Source organism: Manacus vitellinus, unplaced genomic scaffold (genome assembly GCF_001715985.3).
Source record: "Manacus vitellinus isolate BGI_N305 unplaced genomic scaffold, ASM171598v3 scaffold_20_pilon, whole genome shotgun sequence".
NCBI classification, from domain to species: domain Eukaryota; kingdom Metazoa; phylum Chordata; class Aves; order Passeriformes; family Pipridae; genus Manacus; species Manacus vitellinus.
Window position 1 is genome coordinate 4533466 of NW_021939471.1, and position 25028 is coordinate 4558493.

The window sequence follows — 25028 nt, forward strand, 5'->3', positions numbered from 1 at the left end:
CTCCGAGCTACATTTTCTTTTGTACATCTCAGAGTTGACAAAAAAACTGTAGGATCAAACATTAGAAAACACAAGGAGCGTGTTGCTGTTTAAAAAAACAGACACTACTGAAGACACTGTGATCTCACCTAGACACAATCTCTGCACAACTGTAATGGGCCTACATTAATAATCTACAAGAAAAGCTGGAATTTCAAAATCTGTCTCATTAACACTGCAGAGCAGCTGTGTAGTACAGGCAGTTGGACTCACAGAGTCCCCAGGGTAAAGCTGAAGTAGCTGCACTGGGATCTTCAGACTCTATCTGCCTACAGCTGTAGCACAGACTTAGTTCCTTGATCTGCTTCTGTTTCTGAAATATTGTATCAGTCTAGACAGTTAGGAACCTTGATCAACTCCCAGAATGTAGGTAAGTTTCTGTTAATTTAATAGAAAATACTTTCTATATATGGTCATCTCCAATTCCCTTTTAAAATTCTTTCATTACCACCACAGCTTTCAGTCAAAGACGTTTCATCCTGATTACACAAACAGTGAAACCTTAGACATGTTAACACGTGATAAAATGCTTACCTATTGCTGTTTCTGGCATTGCAAAAAGTGTCTTTTCTGTAGCAACTCGAAAATGTCCATGAATTGAGAGGCCAACTCCCTGTGCATGGAGCAAAGGACACAGTTATAAAATTATTTTTACCAGTAATCATAACCCTGTGTAACACACCTCTTGCTTTGCTCTACCATTTAAATAAAAGTAGATTTAACACATGCGTCTCAAGAAAATATTAAAAGATCTTTCACGGTTCAAACACTAACAAAGCATCATATTACCTTTATGATTTGGCTGAAATAGCATTCTGTGCTTTGAAAGACTGATGAGTCACACAGAGATTACCTTCAAAAACCCTCGGGTGACAGCAACAGAAATGGGTGACCCTGTTATCTCCACCAGCCCACTATGAGAGCTGGTATCCCTTTGCTAATGTCACCCCATCTGTAATTTTTGCATGTACCTGAAATCACTGACAAAAAAAAGCCAATACACAAATTGTACAAATTTGTCATTCTAACACTTCTAAAAGAAATAATAATTAACTATTATTATCACTAATGTGATAATTACCTATGTTACAAACACAGAAGTGTTTCCCAAATCTCCGTTCGCGAAGCCTAGCCGTGAAAACACAGAAGTATTTTAAACAGGAAAAGCCTTCAGCACTACTGATTAAAATTCAGAGTATGTGATTAGAAACCCACTGTTTAACCTGAGCACTGGTGTTCACCAAATCAGAAATGGAATTCACATTATTAAGTATCTAGCCTTCTTCTCTAGCAGCCTGTCCTGATGAGACACTTCCCTCAAAAGCAGAAGAGTTTCTGGTGGTGTCTGTCACATATTTTCTGATTTAGGCAGTGAGCAGCAGCAAGGCCCAATAAAAAAGTATTTTCACTTCACACAAAATTAATTTAATTTAGATAAATGTTCAAGAGGCAAATTGGCAAATATAAAGAAAAATGGTAATCTGACAAAGTTACTACTACTTAGTAATAATATTTGAAGTAATCCAAGTATATTTAGATTACAGGGCATAACCACAACATACATATTGAGGTCTCACTTCTCAAAGCTTATTTACATGATACATGTTAATAGAAATGCATGTTTGAGTGTATCTGGAGACAAAAACCTCTACTGAATATTTCAGAAGAAGTTTCTTCGTACAAATATTATCTTTCTCTTCCTTTCCACTGTTTACTTCTGTTCCTCAGAACAGAAGTTAGATTTCCCTTGGTTAAGTCCTTCTACCTATACAATTTTTTTTATGTTCAAACTAAGATATCTTAAATATCATTGGCCAAAAGAAGTCAGTGTCTAATGAAGAAAAAAGTGCTTAAATACTAGAAAAATAATACTTTACCCACCTAAGGCTACTGGTTTTCATAAACATCTTCATGCATTTCATACTTTTCATCAAAACCAGTGGTATTAACTGGGTGATATTCTCTTGGGCCAGCAGTATATATTTGACAGGCTTTTAAGGTGAGAGTAGAACATCTTTTTATTTTTCTTATTACAGAGATCTTTGGGTGGGTTTTACATTCAAATTTTAAAAAGTTATCTCAATTTCATATAAATTACATTCATTTCCTTCCATGGCCTCTCTTACAATTCTGCCCAGCAAGAAATTAATTGTCACTGTTTATTCCATTAGGGTCATACATGACTAAATTTGAAAATATCTTTGATTTTTTTCTGTAAAATGAATATCTGCCAGTGTAGTGTTTTAATATAGGTGTATGAAGTTTTTAAGATTCCAGTTTAATTTCCTGAGAAATGCTCCCTTAAGGCAACTGGTTATCATACTGGATTTTATATTCAGAAACTAAGCCAGATGTGTACACATGAAGTACTGCTTTTCCAAGGAGGCAAATGGGATTTGAGCAAACATCTGAATCTTATTTGCACAGGGTACCATGTTCTGTCTCATCTGTCCTTCAGCCCTTTCTCTTGAGGACTGGTCAGAGGCTGCACATCTCACCTGAGCAGCACCAAGAGCAAGGCCCCTGTGTTTAGCTCTCTTGCAGATGCAAAGCTACATGTAAAGCTACATTCACTCCTAGAACAGCTCCAAAAGTCTTAAGTTAAATGGAAATGTGACTTCATAACTTCCAAATGTCATAATAGCATGTTTTTACTGCATTTAGTAAGGCCTGTTGTTATTTTTATGCATGTTCAGCAATAGTGATGACCTTTATTTATAAAGATAATGAAATTAAAAAATCATGCCCATTATGCTCTAATGCTTAAATTAATTTTTGTTCTAATCCCATATCTAAAAACACAAATACCATCTATGATAAAGCATTTTTTCTGGCTTATTTTCTAGATAGTCTGAATTTTTTATAAGGACTTACATTTTTTTAGCTTGAGTATTAAGTAACAAAGACTCGAGTGTGAACTCCATAAAGGGAGCTTTTCTTCCAAACTTGTTCTTTTTTTTTTTTTTAGAGTGATAAAAATAACTGTAAAGTTTTAATAATAGAAAGTTGAAAGATGTAATTTTCTTTTGAAAGAAGTAATTAAATCAGATTTCACTTTCTCAAGTGCTTAAGCCATAATTGGATTTGTTTTCTAGACAGCCTTCAAAGTTTTATAGTACAGATAACAGCCTTATTTTAGATGTATGTTTAAAAGATTGAAACTATATTTTCTTTTTATCCATTATAAAGAAAGCAGTGCAAATATGTCCTTACTTCTTTGAAGATCATTTCTAAATAATCTAATGTTACAAAAAAATTAGGAGAGAAAATGAGTTAATGCTTTGAGGGTACAAACCCCAGTAACTTATTTAACTGGTGATCATCATATGCTTTTTTTTGTTTATTTGCAACTTCCCAAATCATTAACATATTCACTGTATGTGTCTAACCTTCTAGATCTAATACAGATGACAGATATTTATTAGTTTAATATTCTGTAACCCTAAACTCTTCCAGTCAGAAGTCTAAATGCGTTCCTCCATTTCTGGATTCTCTAATTTTGTTTCTTTAATTTAACTGAAATCTTACATATGTAGAGTCCTACCTAGGAGGCCCTTCACACTATTAAAGTATCTGCAGTTGGGCTGTGTTCACTTCACCAGATAGTTCCAGCATTTACACGTACAAGGCTTGGTGCTATAATGTCTTTACTAAAATACAGTATATCCTGCCTTGTCAGAGTCCTACCTTTTATGATCTTAAAATATATATACTGAAGCTAATATCTTCCTTTTGACTTTTCCAAGACAATACATCCTCGTGGTGAATCAGGCTTGTACTGGCTGGGAACTTTCTTTTTTTACTGACAGCTGAATGTTTGAACTTTGTAAAGAATAATTAAAGAATGAGCCTAGAACTTAAGGAGAATTAAGAAATGAACAAGCAACCAATTCAAACTACTGGGCTGGTTTTGGCTGGGATAGAGATAAATCTCTTCACAGTAGCTCCTTCACAGTATGGGGCTGTGTTTTGGATTCTGCTGAAAGCAGTGTTGATAATATGGAGATGTTTTTGTTATTCCTGAGCAGCACTTGCACAGGGTCAAGGCCTTTTCTGATTCCCACCCCACCAGCGAGGGGGCTGGGGTGCACAAGAAGTTGGGAGGGGACACAGCTGGGACAGCTGACCCCAAGTGACCCAAGAGATATTCCACACTATGCTCAGCACATAAAGTGGGGAGGGGGAAAGGAGGAAGGGGCCATGTTTGGAGTAATGGTGTTTGTCTTCCCAACTCATCATTATGTGTGATGGCTGGAGATGGCTGAACACTGGGAAGCAGTGAATTAATTCCTTGTTTTGCTTTGCTTGTGTGGGTGGCTGTTGCTTTACCTATTAAACTGCCTTTATCTCAACCCATGAGGTTTTTCACTTTTACCCTTCCCATTCTCTCCCAATCCTGCTGGTGGGGGAGTGAGCAAGCGGTTCTGTGGGGCTTAGTTGCCAGCTGGTTAAACCATGACAACTACCTTTGTGTAGGGTTTATTTATGAATTAATTAGAAACATAGATAAGAGCAGAAATGGTGTAAACATCTGTTCACGTACAGAAAAGTAGACCCGTGTCACAGCAAAACCACACATCACACTTGTCTATTTACTAAATAACCAAACTCAGACTCTGAAGGAATCACTGCCTAGGAAAGCTTAAGTGACAGAATAAAAGACACACAAACAGAAAAGGCCTTCAGGAATGTTGCTTGTGTCACCTTCACTAGGTTGATAAAGAATTTTCAGCTGTTCAAGCAAACACCTTTCTGATAATACTGATAATTATACTGTCTGCAGCTAAAGTCCTGTTGTAACAGTTCCATCCAGTGATTGCACTCATTTTTAACTGCATGAGAATACAATTCCTGGTAGGGCCAGAGCCACAAGAGAAATGTGGCAATCAACAAACAAACTGAGCATAAGACAACAAAGGGCAAATATATTTGCATACAGATGTGAAAGAATAGCCAAGGTGCAGTAAAAATGTTTTCCAAAGCGTTAGTCGGCAGCACAGTAAGTGAGTGGAGTTGATTCAGGAAGCAGCAGGAGCTTACAGCTATGTTAGATCAAAAATCATGGATGTAAGAGCATTACCCCCTGCATCCAGACACAACAAATCTTAAACTGAATAGAAATTAATCTACGTTCATCATTAATGTTATGGACCACTCCAAAGAGTATAATCCATTTTTTATCTGGAGATACTAACAGAGAAGACAACACAGTGAACCAGAGCAGTGCCATGTAACAGATCAATCTGGACCTAGAATATCATTTTCTTTGGCTGATGACACGTTAATCAATTCTGTGCAAGTATTTAAAAAATACCATTAAAAACCAGTGGGGTTTGTGAACTTTTCAATCATTTAGTGTGGTATTTTAAAACATAAAATATTAATGTAATATGATTAAAATATAAAATATTAATATCCATATACAGGTTACATAGTAGAGATTCTCAGTCCAAACTTCTACAGATACATAGAAGCACAATGAGTTGACTGGAAACAGATTATCTGTAATAATACCTGATGTTTCAGTCCTGTTCTTCTGACCCCTAAGTATTTAAACAAACTTGATCCAACTACTTTAATAGTAATCATTTAGGTCAGCTTCTTCTTAAAGTGAAATCTGGGGAAAAAAATATGTAGGCCATTCTGTGCACCAGTGCTGTCACAGTGAGTGTCCTTTATCAACAAAAAAATTTAGACTGAATTTTTAGAAGTCCTGGTTTGATCTTTCTGCTACCAGCCTGAATTTATCGGTGATCTCAAACTGGTTTTACTAGGGTACTTATCATAATCTGCACAACTTTTTATGGATACAAAACTTGTGCTGCAACAGAAAGAAAACAGAAGATATAAGACCTAGATTTGAAAAGCCCATAGCAAAAGTAATTAATTACTGGCAAGTGCAATTTTTCCTAGTGTTAAATTTGAAAGCATTCTTTTTATCCCAGAGTTGTTTCCTTATACATAACTGGCCATGTGTGTTCAGAAAGACAGTAAGTTTGGCATTTTTATTGTTTCTAAAATTCTAGAAGACAGCTCTATCCCTTTGTTCCTCTGTATCACCTAAAAAATGTAGGTACTGCAAGAAATTTCTGTGTCCAACTCATGACATCCTAATGTCTGCAGGAAGGGCAGACAAGTGGGAGGGAACCTGTTTCAGCAATTTGCATCAATGCATAACTGAGCTTTTAGGTTTCATCTTAAAACTGAAGAAACACTTCTTGTTCTTAAAGACAGGCATGTGAGACAGAACTTTTGTTTAAACAGCAGCACAGTTATTTGGGATGACAGGAGTGAACTGAGGGGATTTTGTAATGATGCTCTATTTCCCTGGAGAAAGTGCTTGGAAAAAGTGTAAGACTGATTAAAACAAACTCAAGGAGAAAACGAGCATTCAAATTCTTCTGGAGCTAAGAAAAATGAGCAGAAATATGAAAGGATGGAGAAGCAGGCAAAGATAATTCTCTTCAGAACTTTTATTCCTTGATCTGTAATAAAGGGATGGAGAGGGAAATAATGAGATAACTCTCAATATGTGACTAGGCATGTACAAGAAGGTCTAGAATGAGAGAAAAACAGTGGAACTTTTAGCAAGAAATAGTCTGATTGTTTCTAGAAAGAACAAATCTGTGCAGAAGCCAGCAAAAATCTCACTTGTTGTATAGTTGGAAGAGGGGAAGAAGAGTTTTTCTTACTGTACCAATACTGACCCATAACTTAAAATACTTGTTTTCAAGACAGTGCTTTATGATAAACCCTTCGGGGAATAACATCAGGCGCAAATCCTTGAGCCTTCAGTGGTTACTTTTTGTTGATGTCAAGAGCTGCCGCTGTTATAGTCCGATTAGCTACAAAATGCAGAGCACCGTTTATCCCAGGGATCAGAGGGGAGGGCCCAGCAGGCAGAGCCAGGCGCCAGATGGTGAACACACTGTAACAGCAGCACAGAGCCCTGTCGGTATTGCCTTAGCACTGCTTGCAACATCCTACCTTGCAAAAGCTAAGTGGTGCACAAGGCAGTCTCACAACGATTTGTTTGCACTTGCAAAATCTGTATTCTGTTTGACAGTAAAAGCTGCCTTCAGCTTTGAAGCGCTGGCACAAAGCAGGCCACAAGCTTCTGTGTGGTTCACGGGCATGAATTACCAGAGGGAGGGGGAGAGGCAGGGAGAAAACGGGAAAGCAGCTTATCTGGGTTTAGTATGACAATTACTTTTACTTCAGGACAGATTTTAGAGCATAAATTAAAACAAATCCAAAGATGTTCAAGTTTCAGAGCATGATGGCTGACAAGAGGCATGACATATTTATAAAAAGGAAGAAAAAGAGTAAAAATTGGGAGAAGTCCCAAGGAGCACTGACATTTCGGGGTTCCAGTTTCCTATCTATAAAAAAAGTTTAAAGGGGTAATAATGTCTATTACAGTATAAAGGTGCTATGTAAAATAACAACTTTTCATGAAGTCACCCCAAGCCATTGATATGTACATTAATAACTAATAAGCAAAATTTCTACAGTTTGCAATAAAATTTGCATCCCAAATTAAACCACAAATGAACAGCTTTGTTCTGTGGGCAATATCCACTTGTAAATACACATTCCTCTAATTAAAAACTGTATCACAAGTGGGAAAAAAGTGCAATTTTTTTATATATGGTTAATTCTAATGTTTCCTATTTTTTGAATGTTAGTCTCAAATGCTTCTCTCTACAGTTCTAAGTAAAAGCTATACACACACAACTTAAATGAATACATCCTAAAAGCAAATAAAATAAATTAAAAAAAAAAACACAACAAAAAAACCAAAACCAAACAGTAGATGGGAAGACATATTACAATGTGAAGGAAAATGGGAAGCTACCCCCTCTCTTTCATAGTATACACCTGAGGATTATCAAAAGACACCTAACTTAAGCATTTATGTAGTAGCTGCAATGATTGCAGCCTATCATATTTGTCTGGCTTCTTTTTCTACAGATTGTCTATTAACAGCTAATAGTTCAAGGGAGATCATAATGAAGTAAAGCAGTCTGTTGTCTTTACACTTCCTACCTTCTTTCAGCCTTCAATCACTTCAGCTAAACAAACTGAAGTGCCAATACTCAGTGGTTTACGAGATTTTGAGTTTGGTTTAAGACACAGGCTCACAATTTTCATTTAAATACTTTTTATGGAAAAGAATAGGTGAACATCAGGCATTACGGTCACAATGGTTTGCTTTCACTAGTCAGAAAGAAGAGACAGCAACGTCAGGCAACTTGCTCAGAAGGAAAGATTCCGTGTGGTCGAGGTCCGTACCTACAAATGGCACAGAGGGTGAGGGCAAACCCTCCTCACCTCTTACACCACTGGGAACTGCTTTTGGGAGTGGGCAGGTTCGGGCTGAGGAAATCTTTGAGACATTCCCTCCCTTTCTTCCTCCCACTTCCTGCAGCAGTCCAGCCAGTTGTAACCCAGAGCCTAACTTGTGATGCCTGGGAATACAGGATTTTATTTGTGTAAGGTGTGTTTTTCCATATGCTGCTTTGGTCCTGACTACAGATCATCAGGCAGTCAAAGTACCAAATCATTCCATTTTACAAGTATGTAATTTAAATACAACATTGATGTCTTTTTAATAACTTTAAAAAACATATTTTGGAAGAAACAAGAAAAATGTTATTTGCAGATGCATGTCAGAAATTTTACATGTATGTTGGTAGTGAAAGGAACATTCCTAAAGAGCTATACCCACAATCTGGGTAAAAATGGGGCAGGATAAGGACAGCTATTGGTCAACACCAGCTCCTTTGTGTACTAAAATTCAACTGACTAAAATGAGTGACATAAAATCTTCTTATGACATCAGTACTAATTTACTTGATAAGAAATATTAATATAAAAAGAATTGTTGACCAAATCCTCCTAGAGTGTAATTTCAGACATTTGTGACTATTGGTAGATGCCCCGTGGTACCTATAGCAAGTCTCTAACAACATTGCTCAATAAAACATCATTTTAATGTAGCTGTTGGAAGATGTTCACAGTGAATTACATTTCTAGACTCAGTGAAGTCTTCAACTTGTACTGCATATGTAACACTCATTTTCTTTGAGGAATGTGGTCCACATCTCTCAGAACACTCGTATATGTTCCATAAGGCAACATACATACATGTTAAAAAATAACCAATATATTAAGCAAACAAAATACTGACTGAACATCTTCCCCTCAATAACATTCCAATTTAGTAGTTTAGAAAAATGTCAGATGCGGCTGATATTTTGAATATTGAATTGTAAAACTTTTTGGATGTTTTTTTCTACTAGAATAAGCATTAGAAAAAAAATGTGACAGCTTAAATTACGTGCAAGCAGTTTGAAGTTAAAAATACTTCTAAAACACTCCTGAAAATTGACTTTATCTTTTCTTCTAAGAAGTTCCTCTAGTTTAGCAACTGGCCTTCTTTTCACATAATTCTTATTTCTGTGACTGAGAATGATTTCTGTTAGAAATACTGATTCCTAAAAAAATGTAACAACTTCATGTAATACCTGTGGAGCAAACCCTCCACAGCTTTTGGCCGTTTATTCCATTCAAGAACCTTGAATAGCTAAGAAACGATCAAGTTTTTTTTCCATACAAGGCAGTGATGGGAAGCAGGCCAATTCCTATTGTAATGCCAACACACTCTTTGGGCAGTAAGCATTCCTAAATACATGTAAGAGCACAGGGGATTAACTTTTTTTTAACCACTTTCAAAACCTGCTGATTGATTTCACTACCACTTGCAGTTAATCTAATATTTTGCATGTCAGGCGTATACTTTTGCCTACTGAAAAACTTTGCTACCAAGAAAAATTACACATATGAGGTAAATCTCTATCTAGTCTTTCCCCACAAGTCTCAGAACATTATTATAAAGAGTTAATGCTGGAAATACACAAAGCATTTCTGAACAAACTCGTATAACTATAAAACCTTTTCAGAACTTTGTGAAGTAAAATTTCATAAATATGCCAGGCTAAAATTGGAAACTGCAAACTCACTCAAAAAAATTCTTAATTAAATTTTTGACAAGTCTTTATTGATTAAAGCAGAGTAAAAGGCTTAAAATAAAGTGAAGAGGATTCCTAAGGAGGGTTAAAAAATCATCCTTCCCCAAAAGTCAAATTCTTCTTCAATCATCACTAAGATAAAAAGATTTTACAAGATGCAAGAGAGAATAATAATACAGAGGAAAAATGCAAACTTCAGCTAAGTAAATTTAGGCCTCCAAGTCCCTCATATCAGGTCCTGAGATCTGATTTACAATCTAACAATGTCAGCATCTGGAAAATTGCTGAAAATTAAGTGGCACTAATGTGAAAAAGAACTAAAGCTAAATGTTAGGTACTTAAGTCACTCTTCTACTGCAACACAGACAAATGCAGTAATTCTGATTCTGTATTCCAGAAGTGATGCACAGGTAGATGCACAACAGAATGAATATTTCCAAACCATAGAGTAGGTTCAGGAATTTGGCTGCATCTGTTTCTCTGGAACACCTGCATAAGGCCTTGATTAAAATGATGTCACTCAATAAGCAGCATTCTGAAAAAGCTTTCTGCTTTGAACTGCAACATTTCTGATGCACAGGTAACAAGGCAGGGAAACATAGCCTGGATGGTATCACTGGAAAATGGAGGGCACCATCCTCTGAAAGAATATTAAGAGTTACCAGCAGTTTGCCATCAAACCGAGAGGGCACCCCAGCTGAGGTCATGCAGAAGCTACTCCTTAATGACACTTTATTTGATGTTTTCAGTATCTGCCTGGATGATGAAATAACAAAGATTTCTATAATTTACAACTTCTTTTGAGTAAGGCAAACACTTTGAAGGGTAAGATTCAAAACAGTCTCACTTTGGAGAAACTAACATACGAAAAGAACTACACTTGAGAAAGCCAAATCAAATGCAGAGATGACAAGCGTGTTTTCTATGGAACAAATCCCTAGGCAGTTTTCAGGGGTTTACAGCAACCATGAAATCAATACAAACAATATAATGCTCTTGTGAAAAGAGCTACTGAAGGTATCACACTACAGCAGAGTCTGTACCAGCAGGCAGCCAAGGGCTGAGGTGGGAATCTGCTCAGCCCAGATTCAGTACAGCCCAATGCACCTGATATATGGTACTCAGGTTTCTTGAAATCCAGAGAAAAGGAGTACTTTTTTGTTTCCTTTGTAGTCTCTGAGGAGAAGGGTAGCTCTGCAAGACAGATTCTTTGACAAGTGAGTTCAGTTCAAGGAAGAAGATTTAAAAATTGGTAAAAGGTAAGCAATAAAGAAATGTACTGTGATGGAAGTTTATGTTCTGCAAGGAGGAAAGAGGTAAGAGTAATAGTTCTGAGAATAACTATTAGTGGTGGCCTCCTAGCACAGGATGCTTTCAGAAGCTGCTATTTACATGGACTATTTGTGCCAGAATATCTCAGTAATATAGGGAGGATAATTATTCTGCTCTACTTGGTGCTGATGAATCCTCCAGCTGAAATATTGTCTGGTCTCTGGCAATGAACTGTAAAGTACACAAATGGGAGAGATTCCAGAGGACTGCAGGAAGACCAAGAGACTTAATCTATAGTAAAGGCTGAATAACTATCCTTATCCCTATTAAAGAGAGATGGCTAGGAGCAAGGAATGTAAGTATCTCAAAATGTCCACAGAGAGCTGTGACTAAGACAGAATATATTGATTACAGTATTAAAGTATTAAACAGTATTAAGTATTAAAGACTTAAATTATATACTAGGGAATCTTAGCTTGAAAGAATAACAAAGCACTCAGGTGGGACATCTAGAAAAACCAGGATTGCTGCTGTTGGAGAGTTCTAAGCACGTTAGGTGAAAATCAGCTAAGCAGTCATCCAGCTGTACTTAACCCTCCTGCAAGTGCAAAAGAATAATCCCAAGGCTCCTCCCAACTCCCCACGTTTGTGTAGTCTAAACCTTAACATATTTCACACTACTACACAAGAGACTAACACTCACACAGTTCTTAAAAAAACATTCTACTGTCCAATAGTCACCCTAAAGATATTCTATGTAAGTAACTTAGACGTAGTGTCTTGGTTTAAGTAAAAGACCTTGCCTAAAAACACCAACTTCCAAAGTCCATGCCCTGATTTTCTCTTTTTTTTTTGGCTAGCATATATTCGCCTTGAATTCTAAGCCAAATCATTGGAAAGCTACCACTTGAATCTGTCTAGTGTGCTTTATTTGGCTCTGAAACAGGTTTCAAATACATTTTTATGAATCCTTTTAGTCTGTTAGAGAGTATCTGATGCAGTAATATATTTTGTGCCAAACCCCTATTTAAAACCCTAGCTTTTGACTGAGCTCATAAAGTACACTTCTATTCATCTCCAAAGAGCTCACAGTATAATTGGAACTTTTCTAGAACCAAGATAACCATTTCTGGTCTTTTGTCATTCGCAGGATGTCATTGGCAGACAATAATATAAAAAAAAACCCCTCTGCCTTTCTTGTCTACTGTTCAGGTATCAAATTTCAAGGAAATAAAAAAAATCCATAGATATAAATCAACTAAAATAATCTGAACAGTAGTTTTTAGCAACATGAGAGTACGAGTCCAGTACATTCCCTTCAATAATATACACCCTTTAGCAGTAAATGTGGCATTTATAGCCCATTTTGCTATTTTTCATTAAAATGCAGTCATCTTTGCTTCACCAAACAAATCTGTCACTTGAACTTAGTGCTCCGAATAAGTACAAAATAAGTACAAAAAGACGAAAAGATACATTTATACTGAATATCAGTTTTTGATGAACTCCAGGAGCCCGGGGAGCACTCCATGAGCAGAGAACAAGCTCCACAGCCCCATCTGTTGGCTAACGAAGCGCTCAAAGCTATCTACCAGCCCCAACCCAGCAATGCTGAAGGGGAACCAGTTCAGGTTTTGGATGAACAATTCCCGGTCTTACCATCACAGATCTATGGTATCCGTGCATCAGTAGCAACTTTTACTACCTAAGCACATAAGAACTGAGTTTCTAATACACTTATGGGATTTTTAACTTCTTTTTAATTAGAACAACAAAGCACTCTGTGCTTAGTGCTGCTTTTTTGAGCAAGGTTGAGACTGGCTTGCTTGCATTTTCATTCATAGATAAATGGTCTATAGTGAAATTGTAGTATTTAAGGAGTGTCCCTTGACTTATAAGCCCAAGCTAAAATTACTTGCTTTTAAAGCCAAGGGCTTGAATGTACATTTTTAAAGGCATTTACTGTAGTTTGTAAGTGACAAATGTTCCCAGCTCCTACTGACTTGTAGGGACTAAGATAGCCAGATCTTGAGCATATGGAATAGATGAAATATGACCTGCTTGTGTTAAAAATACAGAACCCAGTGACTGAGTGATTTTAAACAAAGCATCTCCTTATGTAATAAACAAAGTAACTCCTTCGTATGACTGCAGTTCTAATGAAGAATTACAGTAGGACAGTTCTTCTCTGCAGCAAGCAGAACAAGGTGACAGTATGACTGGGACAAGTTCAAGGGCTTTTCTAGAAGTTCTAACCTATAAAAACCCACTGCAGTGAACCTATTTGTACCACACTAGAAAACTGCTGCTGCAAGCTTTAAGTTTGGTTAATGTCAGTTGTGATGGGGCTCCCAGTGCTGAAAATGGCAAGAGAAGAGGGTGGGGGAAAGGTGGGAGCTAATGCACTTTTCTTATGTAAGCATTGGTCCATTCAGAGAAATGAACACAAATCTGACAGACAGGAGAGGTGGCTGAAAGGAAGAAGTGTAGCAGATAACTCAAAACTAACATAAAACACATACATAAAAATCAGTCAGTGTTGAGAAATACTACTGCTGACCTCCTCTGTTAAATTATCAGTAGAAGCTCCCATGTACTGCCAGTGGGGGGGGAAGAAGTGTGTTGATGGTGCACTCCTGCAGGAAGTACCTTATCTCAGAGTAAACTGCAGCTGTATTAAGAAGTGGAAATCAAACAGCACTCAAGGATAAACAAACAAACAAAAAAGTTCAGAAGTAGTCTGGAACTTGAGACCTACCTGCTTTCCCCCCTAAGTCAGGCTGCATACTTGCTCAACCAAGACTTAGATCCCTACCCATAAACAAAGACAATTGCTACCATAATATGAGGATAAGCAAGTAAACTTTCATTCAAACCCTAATGACAATTACTCTGTCAAAGTCCCACTGAAATGTGGGTATCCTGTACTAAAATCTGGTTATCCAACTAAAGTTTCAGACTAACTGCTGTCTTTTAAAAGCTCTTTAAAGGAAAGAGAACTAACAGAGGATCTCAGTAACGCAGGATCATTTGACTCCATTATGCTCTTTTCAGTCCAAAAATATACTTTCCTTTCAAATGACAAAATTCTATTCTTGCTTAGGGCACAATCATAACGAGCAATCTACAGGACCTCTGAAAAGACATCAGCTGCTGAGCAGTTTGGCTCACTCATAGCTTTCCTCGCTGTTATTCAAAACTCCATAAAATAAATGGGCTCCCTATCTCCTATTCACAAACCTCCAGGTCTCCTATGGTCAATAAAACACTTTTCCTGCAAGAAGAGCTACAAAACTAGGCTCCTTTATGCTGGATGTGATGTATGTACACTACACTGGGAGGGAATGGCTCTCCAGCCAAAATCTTTGGGGCTTGGTAGCAAAGGAGAAGAAAGGCATTGTGTGTTTAAATTACCACTGTCAAACTCATTCTTGAAAATAATTTAAGATTATTGTATTCTACCCCCTGCTATATATCCAACAGACGTCAAACTGAAGAGAACAGCATTTCAGCATGTAAAAAAGCATGGCATTGCCCTTTTAAGTATCTACTTATGATGTTTAAAGCCAACAATTGCTGAAAAAATTATTAACACCAAGTATAACTAGCGACGTGATTGAGTCTTCTCCATGTTGATTTACTAATAAGGTGTGACCTTAGGCAGGGTGGGGGGATTGGAATTGGGATTCTATAACTCATGTTTTTTTCACAGAGGTGGGAAAGTAGATGAGATTATTTGCTGGAAAAATATGGAACTTATGAATGCCTTTTAAAGTGTAGCTTTGTATGATATTTTCCCAATTTTTCAAAGAGTTGTCCTTTACCTGTATTTTTACATAGTTCTATTTTTTAATACACCTTGACTGGAAAATTCTTCTCAGCTCTTGTATGATCTACAAACTCCCATTTAGTACTTTGAAAACATTTGTGAGGGTTGGTTCCTGCAGTGAGGGGATTCTGCTCTTTTCCTCAGCACAGATCCTCAGAGAAAGCACTTGTATTAGCTATCAAAGAACAGCAGCAGCACTAGAAGAGCAGCAGCACACCCTGACATGCAAGAGACAAAGGTTTAGACTATGATTTTTATTCTTGCAATGTTTGAAATGTCACGTGTGCGCTTCATTCGACTCAAGTACAGAATATTACATTACTTTAAACAAACTATGCCAGGTATTGCAACAAGGTACTTAACTTACCCCTCCCATTGTAATGCCATCAATAAGTGCCACATATGGCTTCTTGCAAGTGCCTGTAAGAAATGTAAAGAAAAACAATCATGCATCTTTTTCAAGAGTGGACCTGTGGCTACCTGCCACATGACACGTTTCCCCATGTCTTACTTCAGCAAGAGCAACAGAAAGTAAATGGTAATTTAAACAGTAAAACATCAACTTATAATGAAGATTGTTCATATAACTCTTAAAGAAACACCAGTTACTGACTTACTGCATTGTGAGTGTTGTAAGAGAAATCATACAGCTATCAAATGTCAGACTGTTTGCTATGTCAGTACCTGACAATTTAGCTATTATAAATAGCTTGGTAGGACATTGGGACACAACAGTTGCCCTTTCACCCCCTCTCACAGCCTGGCTTAACAGCACAGTGTGTGTCAGCCCTTCAGTGCTTTGCTACGAAGCCACATGAATTGGCAGGTTTCAGTCAAAATGTGACAATGCAAACATGTTCTGTCTTGCCAACTCTGTTGGATGTTACAACCCTTGAATGTGGTGCAGGAAGGTCGAGATGATAATGTCCTGAAGTACCACAGTATCAGCTACCAACTTTATCTGTTGGGGCCTTTAAGAGGCATAAAACCAAAGCCCCAATGCTTTCAATTACCATTCGTGGAAAGATTCAGATGTTCACTGAGAATGAAACAGCTGCCTTTGTATTCAGTGTTTTCAGGTCCAACAAAGTTCAAAAAGATTGCTGATACAGATATCCCCTGCATCCATGCTGCTAGTTTTTCTGTTACAACTATAGGTCATTGTTTAAGAAAAAAAGTATTTTAAAAGGCAGTTCAATCCTTCAAATTAGTAGTTAGAAAATGTAGCAGAACTGTGTTTTTAACTTTGTTCTTGCATGAACGTACAAGCTAATGCATGGGCTGTAGATGCTAGCCTTTGAACTAAATTTCTATAGCAGCATTCTTTTCCCACAGCAATGCTGTGAAAGCAGCTCCCCTGTGTATTTTTAAGTTGGAGAATATAAGGTATAAACAAGGTAGAAATCTCGGCCTTAAAGGAATAAAATCATACTAAAGTTATCAAAAATCTAGGGTTTGTAATTATATTTATTATATATTGAACACTCTAATAATAATAAAAAGACCAACAAGAAAACAAACAAAAAACCCACACAAAACAAAACAACCCCAGACTTTTAAATTAAGTACCCTTGCAACAGAATCAAGTCCAACTGCCATAGTAATACTATGTTTTCTCCAAGTATGTGAAACCTTAAACTATTTTCCTGGCCTCCTGTTGGAGAAGGCAAGGTACATAACAAGCATGCTCAACCTAGAAACTCAAACAAAGTAAAAATAACCTTACTTTGTAAAAAGTAAAAATTACTCTAATAACTGTGCTCTTCTGTCAATGTAAGCAACACCTTCACCTCTCCTCCTGTAGGGACTAACACTGGATATAGTATTTAAAATCTCAAAATGCATTAAGTATGTTTGGAATAGTTTCTTCTCACCAAAATATTCAACTCCTGAGTTTTACTCTGAAGAATTAATATCCTTTCTTATTATCTCTTACCCCTGTAAACTTCATGCATTGTCTTTGCTGTTAGTTCTTTGCAGTAAGCTAAGCAGGTAACTCCTGGCCTCAGTTATGCAGTCTTAGTCTTTCATGCAGTCTATTTAAATGGAAAGCCTTAACATGATTTGATCTTCTGACTGAATGTTAATGATTTTCCACATATCTATTTTTAGCTCAGGTCTTTGAGGCAGATCAATGATACTTACCACAGAACTGCAGTTCTGCAGCCAAGACTTAATTCTTCCATAGAGGAAATATAACTACCCAGAACAATGGGATGGGATAAAGCAGCTGTCACAATAGCTCAAACAAAAGGAACAAATTCTGCATGCAAGGTATAAAAATGCAATGTTACACTACTGGTACTGAAACTCAGTTAAAGAAAAATTAACTACTACTTCCATGATGTTTTCACAGTCTTTAATAGATTAGCAAAGAGAGAGAGTAAATTTACATTCAAAGCCAGTGTTATGAAAACTGTAGTGCTTCAGAAACTGCTATCAAACATACCAATGGCGTTGTTCAGCCTGTATTCTCTTTGGAAGAACTCTTGTACCAGTTTACCTCCAACTTTTCCCGCCTCTGTGATGGCTTAAGAGAAATAAAAATTCTGAAGATAACTAAGTTTAATACAAATAGAAGTAATAATTAATAGAAGTAATAATAGAAATAATAATTAATAAAAAATATAAGTAACATTAACAGAAAATAATGTCACATAAGTGGTTTGTTTTTTTCCTACAGCAATTAAACAGAAGTTAATCCTGCTTTATTATATTGTAGAAAATTTGCTCAAACTTAAATATGACTGTTCAGTCTCAAGTTAAGTCTCAAGTTTGAGTCAATTGTATTTTGCTGGAGACTCTGTCACGTACTTGTGAGAGTGTGGTCCCTTTTCTATGCTATGGAACTCCTCCTAATGTCTAGTACTCTTGTTTCTGATATTTTTCATATCAATATATAGAACAGTCACTTCAAATTGATTAAGACTAAATACTAGGAATGAGAAGCCAATTAGAGCAGGACATAATTTAACAATAACCCGTGCTGCTTGTTTACCTACAGCTTAGAACAACTGCTAATTTTCACACTTCAGAGATTTCCCACAGTTTATAGCTAAAAAATGATCACAGACACATTGATCACCACTGTCAGTTCTGCATCTAGCCATCTAAAACATCAGACACACATCATCCAATGCTATCACAGCTACCTACTAGGACCCTTCAAATTCTTTGTGAAGAAGCTGTCAGTAATGAAAATCTGGGAAGAGAAAGGTAGAGACAAGAACCCTCTCTCCCCAGGAATGACTGGCTGCTATTACCAGTTATTCATAAAAATGTTTATGAATAGCAATTTTTACTCTTTTATACAATGTCTCAGCAGCTTTCTCCTGACAAATAACTTAAGTAGTATCTGCACATCAAGGTGTCATAAGAAGTCAGCACAACTAATCTCTTACTGTTGTGTAGCAAGCCTCTGTTTACCCAAGTCACAGTAAACAAAGGAAATAAATGCAAAGTAGCAAGTGACAAAGATATGTCAAATGTTTAAGTGACTATAGTCCTTACCTCTGACGTCACCTCCAGCACAAAAAGCTTTTCCCCCAGTTCCCTTTATAATTATTAGAAAAGTTTCAGGATCTTGCTCCCACGTCTAAAAAGAAGTAAAGGTTTCCATGTAAGACTCAAGTGTGCAAAAAAAAGGCTTTCTCTGTATACTGTCTATAATTCTTATTTTACTTTAAAAAAAAAATCAATCCATGCTTTAAAATAGTTTGTCTTAAACTGAAGTTTGAGAGCTAAACGTCTTTCTGCCACCCCGAGCCCTTATCAGCAGTGCCATCCGAGATCAGCAGAGCTGCCTCCTGTATTTCAGAAAAACAACTGTGCAGAGCTCCCAGCCCCTGAAAAAAGGCAGCACCTCCTGAAACAGGGCCTGACATCAATCCCAATGGGAACACAAGGCTGGGGCAGAAAGCTGGGAGTATTAAAGATGGATAACAATATTTCTGGCCAAATCGTGAAAGCTGTGTAAAGCTAAGATGCCTGGCAAAGAAATCAGCATTTAAATTTTTGATGGGTTTTGCCAAAATGACTGCAGTCTACGCCAGTGAAGGAATGGATCAAACCCCTTTGTCCACATATGTTTTGTTAGGTATAAAGACTATGGGGTTTGGATTTTTTTTTTCTCCTCAATTAAATGCACTGATACCTGACTTCAGCAGAGGTGCAGCTTTAAGACAAAAAGATGCCTTTTTCAGGCATTCCACCCTCCCTCTTAAACTGTTTATATGTCACTTAATTAAGTGAACCCAGATAAAAGAGAAACATGATATTTCTGTATACCAGCAACTGCACTTAAAATTATGACACCTTTTAAGGCTGTGCTTCAAACAAAGCAAGGTACTCAGTACTACAGATTAAGTATTTCTTTCTTTAAATATTCTCCAAGGAGTGCACAAATTTGCAACACAACCACCTATTAAAATACCAAAAGGCAACTATCCAACTGGTATCTAATGAGTTTGTGCACATGATAAACAGTACCATTAAATTAAAAAGGACTATTTGCATTCTTGAAATCCCACAGTACTTCACTAGCTTGTGGAAACAGTGCCTGTAAATCCATGAATTCCTCATTTAAGGAATGATGCTGACAGCACCTTGCTTCCTAATGGTTTGTACCTTTTATTTCAGCCACACAGCCTCCCCAAAAAACATGCATCCAATTAAGAGGCAACACCACTGTATAGACTGAAATTTGTGCATGCCAACTGACCAGCTGGGTGTTGCCTAAAGGAACATACAAATGCTTTTTTTGAATTCAGTTCTGGTACTAATATGGATGTTCATTTATCCACAGAGATGCTAAATTTAACTTTGTCTGACAGCTTGTTTCTTTGACGTTTTCTCTTTCTAACTTGCTTGAAACTGTCTCTTCTCATCCTATAAATTTGAGCTCATTGGCCAATGCACTCACACAGACTTTCATTCTTTAAATCAGTATACTAAGAAGTGTCAAACTGTATTTTAGAATTGGTTTCAAATAAGATATGTATAGCGGATGGGGAGAAGTGGAGATACTAACCTTTAGTTGTGGGTAAATTTGTTGGATCATAGGAAGATTTAGTGCATTGAGAGCCTTGGGTCTATTCAAAGTTATTATGCCTGCACCTCCTCTCTTTTCCAACAACACTTCAGCTGTTGAATCTGTTTGGTTTGACATTTTCTGTACATGCAAAACCAAATAAATACAGCAAGTGTCATCAGTCAGATAACTTGAGTAACATACAAAAGTGTTTATGGAAATATATTCTTAAAATTCATTATTTAAGATCATAAAATATGCATTTTGCAATTGTATACTAATTGTACACTTTCCCACTGTGCTTCAAGTTTTATTTGCAGTTCTTTTGAAACTGCTTCATGTTTGAGGCCTTCAGAGTAATAAATCTCAGGCAACTTTTTTGGCCACACATTTTTAACAATGACTTTTGAGATAAGTGAAATTAAGAAAAACAACCAAACAAAAAACACCCAAACATCAATATAAAACCACAATTCCTTAAAACTGACATTCTGAAAATACCTGCAACTATTAGAACAATGACAGTGCCATGTGTGCCTACTGGCAGTTTGACACTCAAACATACACATTGCTTTGTAAGTAACTTTTAACATTTGAAAACAAATCAGTGAACTATTTTCACAATTGATTTCAAACTCACAGTGGGATGATATTTAAGGAATTTATGGAAGCTAACACAGAAACTATCTATAAAGGTAAGTAAAACCAAAATAATTAAGCTTTAATTTACAATATAATAGAAACTTTTAACAAAGTGCTCAAAGATGTGGACAATACTGTGCCTAAGCAATAAATGACAGCTTTCGGAGTCTGACAGTGAGCAGACACATTAGAAGCTGCATTGTGCTGTCTGTCTTGAGGGAGTTAAGGAGTCCTGAAAGCTTCCGATTCAGTCAAACAAGATGCTGTCCTTACCAAATGTTGTAATATTACTTGCAGTCTGTTGACTGTCTTCAGCCTAAAACAGAAATATTAAAAAGACAGATAAAACCATAAACCAGCCACACGATCCCCAAATATCTGGCTGCTGGGTTAGGCAAAGCAGTGGCAGAAAAATTTCTGAATACAAGTGTTTTACATTCTCCTTTTTAAAACCAAGCAAATTAGGGTACAATTTTGTTATCGGAACAGTTGCAAATTCCTTGCTTACTAGTAAATAGACAGCAGATACCAATGTCAGCTACTAATGTTTTCAAGTCAGCAGAACCTGGAAAAACAGAGGGTTTGGGGGATATGAATGATAGTTAACAGTGTGTGTCCTTTAAAGATTTACTGCCTTTTTCTGGATGTTTAAATACTGGCACTAAAAAAACCAAACAAACAAACAAAAAGAAAAACTAAACAAAAAACACAAAAACGGTCTTGTCAAAACCTTGTGTATTTCCAAAGGTTCCATTGCACAAACCTGCCCTCATGTGTACATGTATTTACACAGTTTGTCTAAGAGGCTCGAGTTTCTGTGGGTGACAGGAGAGATCCAGACCAGGGCATTCTGTGCCCCTGTCACTCGTTTTATTTCTTAATTGTCACTGAGGAAGGCAGCTATCGATGGCGCTGCCCAGACGCCAGACCCCTCCCCTGGAACGAGGAACTTAAGCGTACAAACCCAGCCAACTACAAGTTATATGTTAATGCCCCGGCATCCTACGCTGTTTTTAAATCGCGTGCTCGCTTTAGCACGGGAAAGTCAGCCCAGGCCTGGCTAACCTAGGCCTAAGTCGCGAGGCACAGTAGCTGCGGGGCCGCGCTCCGCGGCACGCCTCTTCCTGCCCGCCCCCGGTGTCGCCCGCCATTTCCCGCCCGCCGGGCGGCCCAGTCTACCTGGCAGCGCGCGCCAGCACCCGCCCCGCCATGGCGGCCCCGCCGCGGCACACCGCACGGCTCGCGCCCCGGGCGGGACGGCGCTATGCGCGGGGCTCTGAGGGACGCCGCCCATCCGGACCGGGCCGGCTCTCCATGTCACGACTGCTTGCGAGCGCGCCGACCTTTGTCCCCTTACCCGCTTCGCCTCCGCCTCGCTACCGTGGAGGGAGCCCGGAGTCGGCGGCCGCCTGCGGTTCCCCCCGAACAACCCCTTGGCACAGGTAAAGGCAGGTTCCTTACCTGGAGTTTTCCTGCCTGTTCCCCGTCCGGAATGAGGGCGGGAGGTGTGAGGGCGCGAGGTGATAGCGTTCCTCTGTCAGTGAAGCAATGATGCTGCGTGTAGCAATAACAAACCATGCTTGTTGCTGCCCAAGGTGGGGCAAGCTGGCGTTGCCAAACTGCCTTCAGAGCTCAGCTTTGTGGACTGAGACTTTATTCTAGTGGTTTGTTATTTTCAGCAGTAAAACCGGTTTCTTAATTTCAGACCTCCTGGTTTCTCTTCATCCCGTGTACCCTGTGGACACACCTGGGCTATCCCACACCCCCAGCTACTGACACAGGATAGCGAGTGAGGTGGGATTAAGGAGCTGCTCTTGTGACCTCGCACTAAGAACTGCTTGTAAGTGAAGGTGAATATATGGATTAAGCACTAGCATGGTTACTGCCCTGACAGCAGCTCAGACAGCTGTGAGCTCAAACACAGCATGTGTGTGTTCTGCATAAATAGACTCAGAAACTGCAAATGGGAAAATTGCCTCTTTTTTTTTAAATTATTATTTATATTTAAAAAAAAAACAAACAGAGTATTAAGCCACTTGAGAATTTATGGCCATCATGTTAGGAGTTCATAGTGCTAAATTCACTTTGATTTCCATAACTAAGACCATTCCATGAATTTTGTTTCTCAGGCTTGACATGATCAGCATGAGACTGATACTGAAAAATGTGACGAACCATGGAATAAATGACAATAAAGTGCACTAGGCAGAAACGTGGGTTCATCATCTCTTGGTGTAGCAAGTTCTTAGCACCAGCTGTCTTGACTCACGTTAGTATTAAAAAAATCCAAACAATCTTAAAACCTTTAAGCTAATATATTTTGCTGGAACAAAAAAATCCCAGCTCTCAGAAGCACTTCTAAAAAAGTCCCCAGAGGGCAACCTTGCTCTTCATTTCGAGAAATGATTCAGCCCCTGCTTAGAGCAGCGTCATCTGTGTTGGCATTTCCATTGTAATGACTCTCAGGCTGTATTAAATTTGGTTGTAAAAGTCTTAATCAAACTAAATATGCATTAAAAAAAAGATACAGAACATTTGTGTATTAATGCAGTCTCAGTTTTCAGTCTTGCACGCTCTGAACAAAAAATAACTGAGAACAGGACATGAGGTGCTTTTGCAGTGACTGGGAGACTACTACAAACTAATGAATTGCATAATTCATTAGGCAATCCAGACTATTAAAACTTTCACCTAAAGGTTATATGATAATCAATGATGTAGCTTATTAGAGTCATCTTGAGTATATACAGCCCTGTATGCTGCTTTACACCAAGTACCATGAAATTAAATCTAAACCAGTCTAAAGGACACCAAATTATCCCAGTTGCCAAACTTGAACCCTGACTTAGATACATATTTTATTTTATTTTTTTTAGGATAGCTCTACATCTCTCATCCAGGCCTAACCAATAACGGGGAGTCTGATAAGCAGGTAACATTTTTGTTCTTCATATCCTATGTCTGAAAGTCTATGCACTTCACAGACAAATAGAAGTAGAATCTTTCTGTCAGATAATCTTTTTGCTAGCGGTGGTGTGGAAATGAAGAAATGGGTGTGAGGAAACTAACCTTGGGTAAGAGCAGGTGGAGGCCGTCTGAAACCCCTGGAAATCTCTTAACAAATCCCATTTGTACGTGGGCAAGGCTGTGATCAGGACATGATTTCATAGGGTGTCTGTTTCAAGGGTCCAAAATAGAAGTCGGTGATCTGATTCTTCTTTTACTTATGCTGATTTTAAACTATTCTCCCTCTGAGTTCAGTATAAATAATGGTGTAGACGCTTTCTCTGTGGTATTCCAGCTGTAGGTCTGATTTAGGGCAAGAGCAGGGCCTACTTGTTTGTAAACAATGAAGTAGCAGCAAGCATTGTCTTGCAACAGCTGCTGATTTCTTTCCATGGTGGTGACACTGAATTTATACTCAATGTTTTCTTAAAAATCCTTTCTTTCTTTTTCTTTTTTTTTAATATAAATTGCTTTCCAGAAGAAAGGGTGGTGACAGAAGAGCCATCTTCTTTGAGCTTAGCGTTCTTCATTTTTAAACCTGTTGGTGATGGCTTGAATTTTCCTATAGTTTTTTAGGGGGGTGCTAGGTGTTAGGAAACTGTGATTTTATCACAGATGGCCATTTAGTTGACTGCAATCCCATCCAAAAAGTAACTTGCATATCATTCTGCTTTTTCAGAGTTCTCCTGCACACCCCATTTTTTGCAGAGAGGAATATCAAAGTGAAAATGTTTTCTAAAAGGTAAATAAAATACTTCCGTAAGTAGAAATAGGAAAAAGAGTGAAAATAATGGAGTTGCATGAGAATAAGTGGAATGAGATGACCTTTAACCTGGGAGTTTATGGATGATTTAATATTGGCAAAGTGGGTTGCAAGAGACTGGATATGCTGGAGGTGAGCAGCACACCTAGTAACCAAGCCAGGAACTCAGGGAGTACAAGTGCCATAGCCAGAAGGATAAGCAGGTTGTAATTCCTCCCCCTGGAAAAATTTCCTGGCAGTGCACTCAGCAGGTTTGGAAAGAGAAAACAACTTGCAGACTGTAGGAGGACTTCAGAATTGAGCAGATGTTTTCAGGTTTTGTTTCTGGGGTTTTTTGGTTTCTTTTCCAGAAAAAAAAAAATAACTTTAGAATGCGGGAACTCTTGCTCCCTAGAAGGATTCCAAGAGCAGCTC

At 37.9% G+C, this 25028-nt stretch overlaps 1 protein-coding gene across 3 annotated transcripts in view; it reads right to left on the reverse strand.

Moving 5' to 3' along the window:
• Positions 1–22079, reverse strand: part of HIBCH (3-hydroxyisobutyryl-CoA hydrolase) — a 42514-nt gene extending 20435 nt beyond the window's left edge. The window contains exons 1-6 of one of the 3 annotated variants that reach the window (XM_029959514.1): positions 22027–22079; positions 20204–20347; positions 18685–18769; positions 17624–17704; positions 15542–15594; positions 574–652 (exon numbers count right to left, since the gene is read on the reverse strand). In XM_029959514.1, the coding sequence (XP_029815374.1) occupies positions 574–652; positions 15542–15594; positions 17624–17704; positions 18685–18769; positions 20204–20347; positions 22027–22056 (472 nt within the window). In that variant the 5' untranslated portion in view covers positions 22057–22079. Of the gene's footprint in view, positions 1–573; positions 653–15541; positions 15595–17623; positions 17705–18684; positions 18770–20203; positions 20348–21118; positions 21204–21608; positions 21632–22026 lie in introns of those variants that run through there. The other 2 variants (XM_018071872.1, XM_029959515.1) reach the window with 2 other exon arrangements.
• Between the last annotated feature and the right edge of the window lie 2949 nt (positions 22080–25028).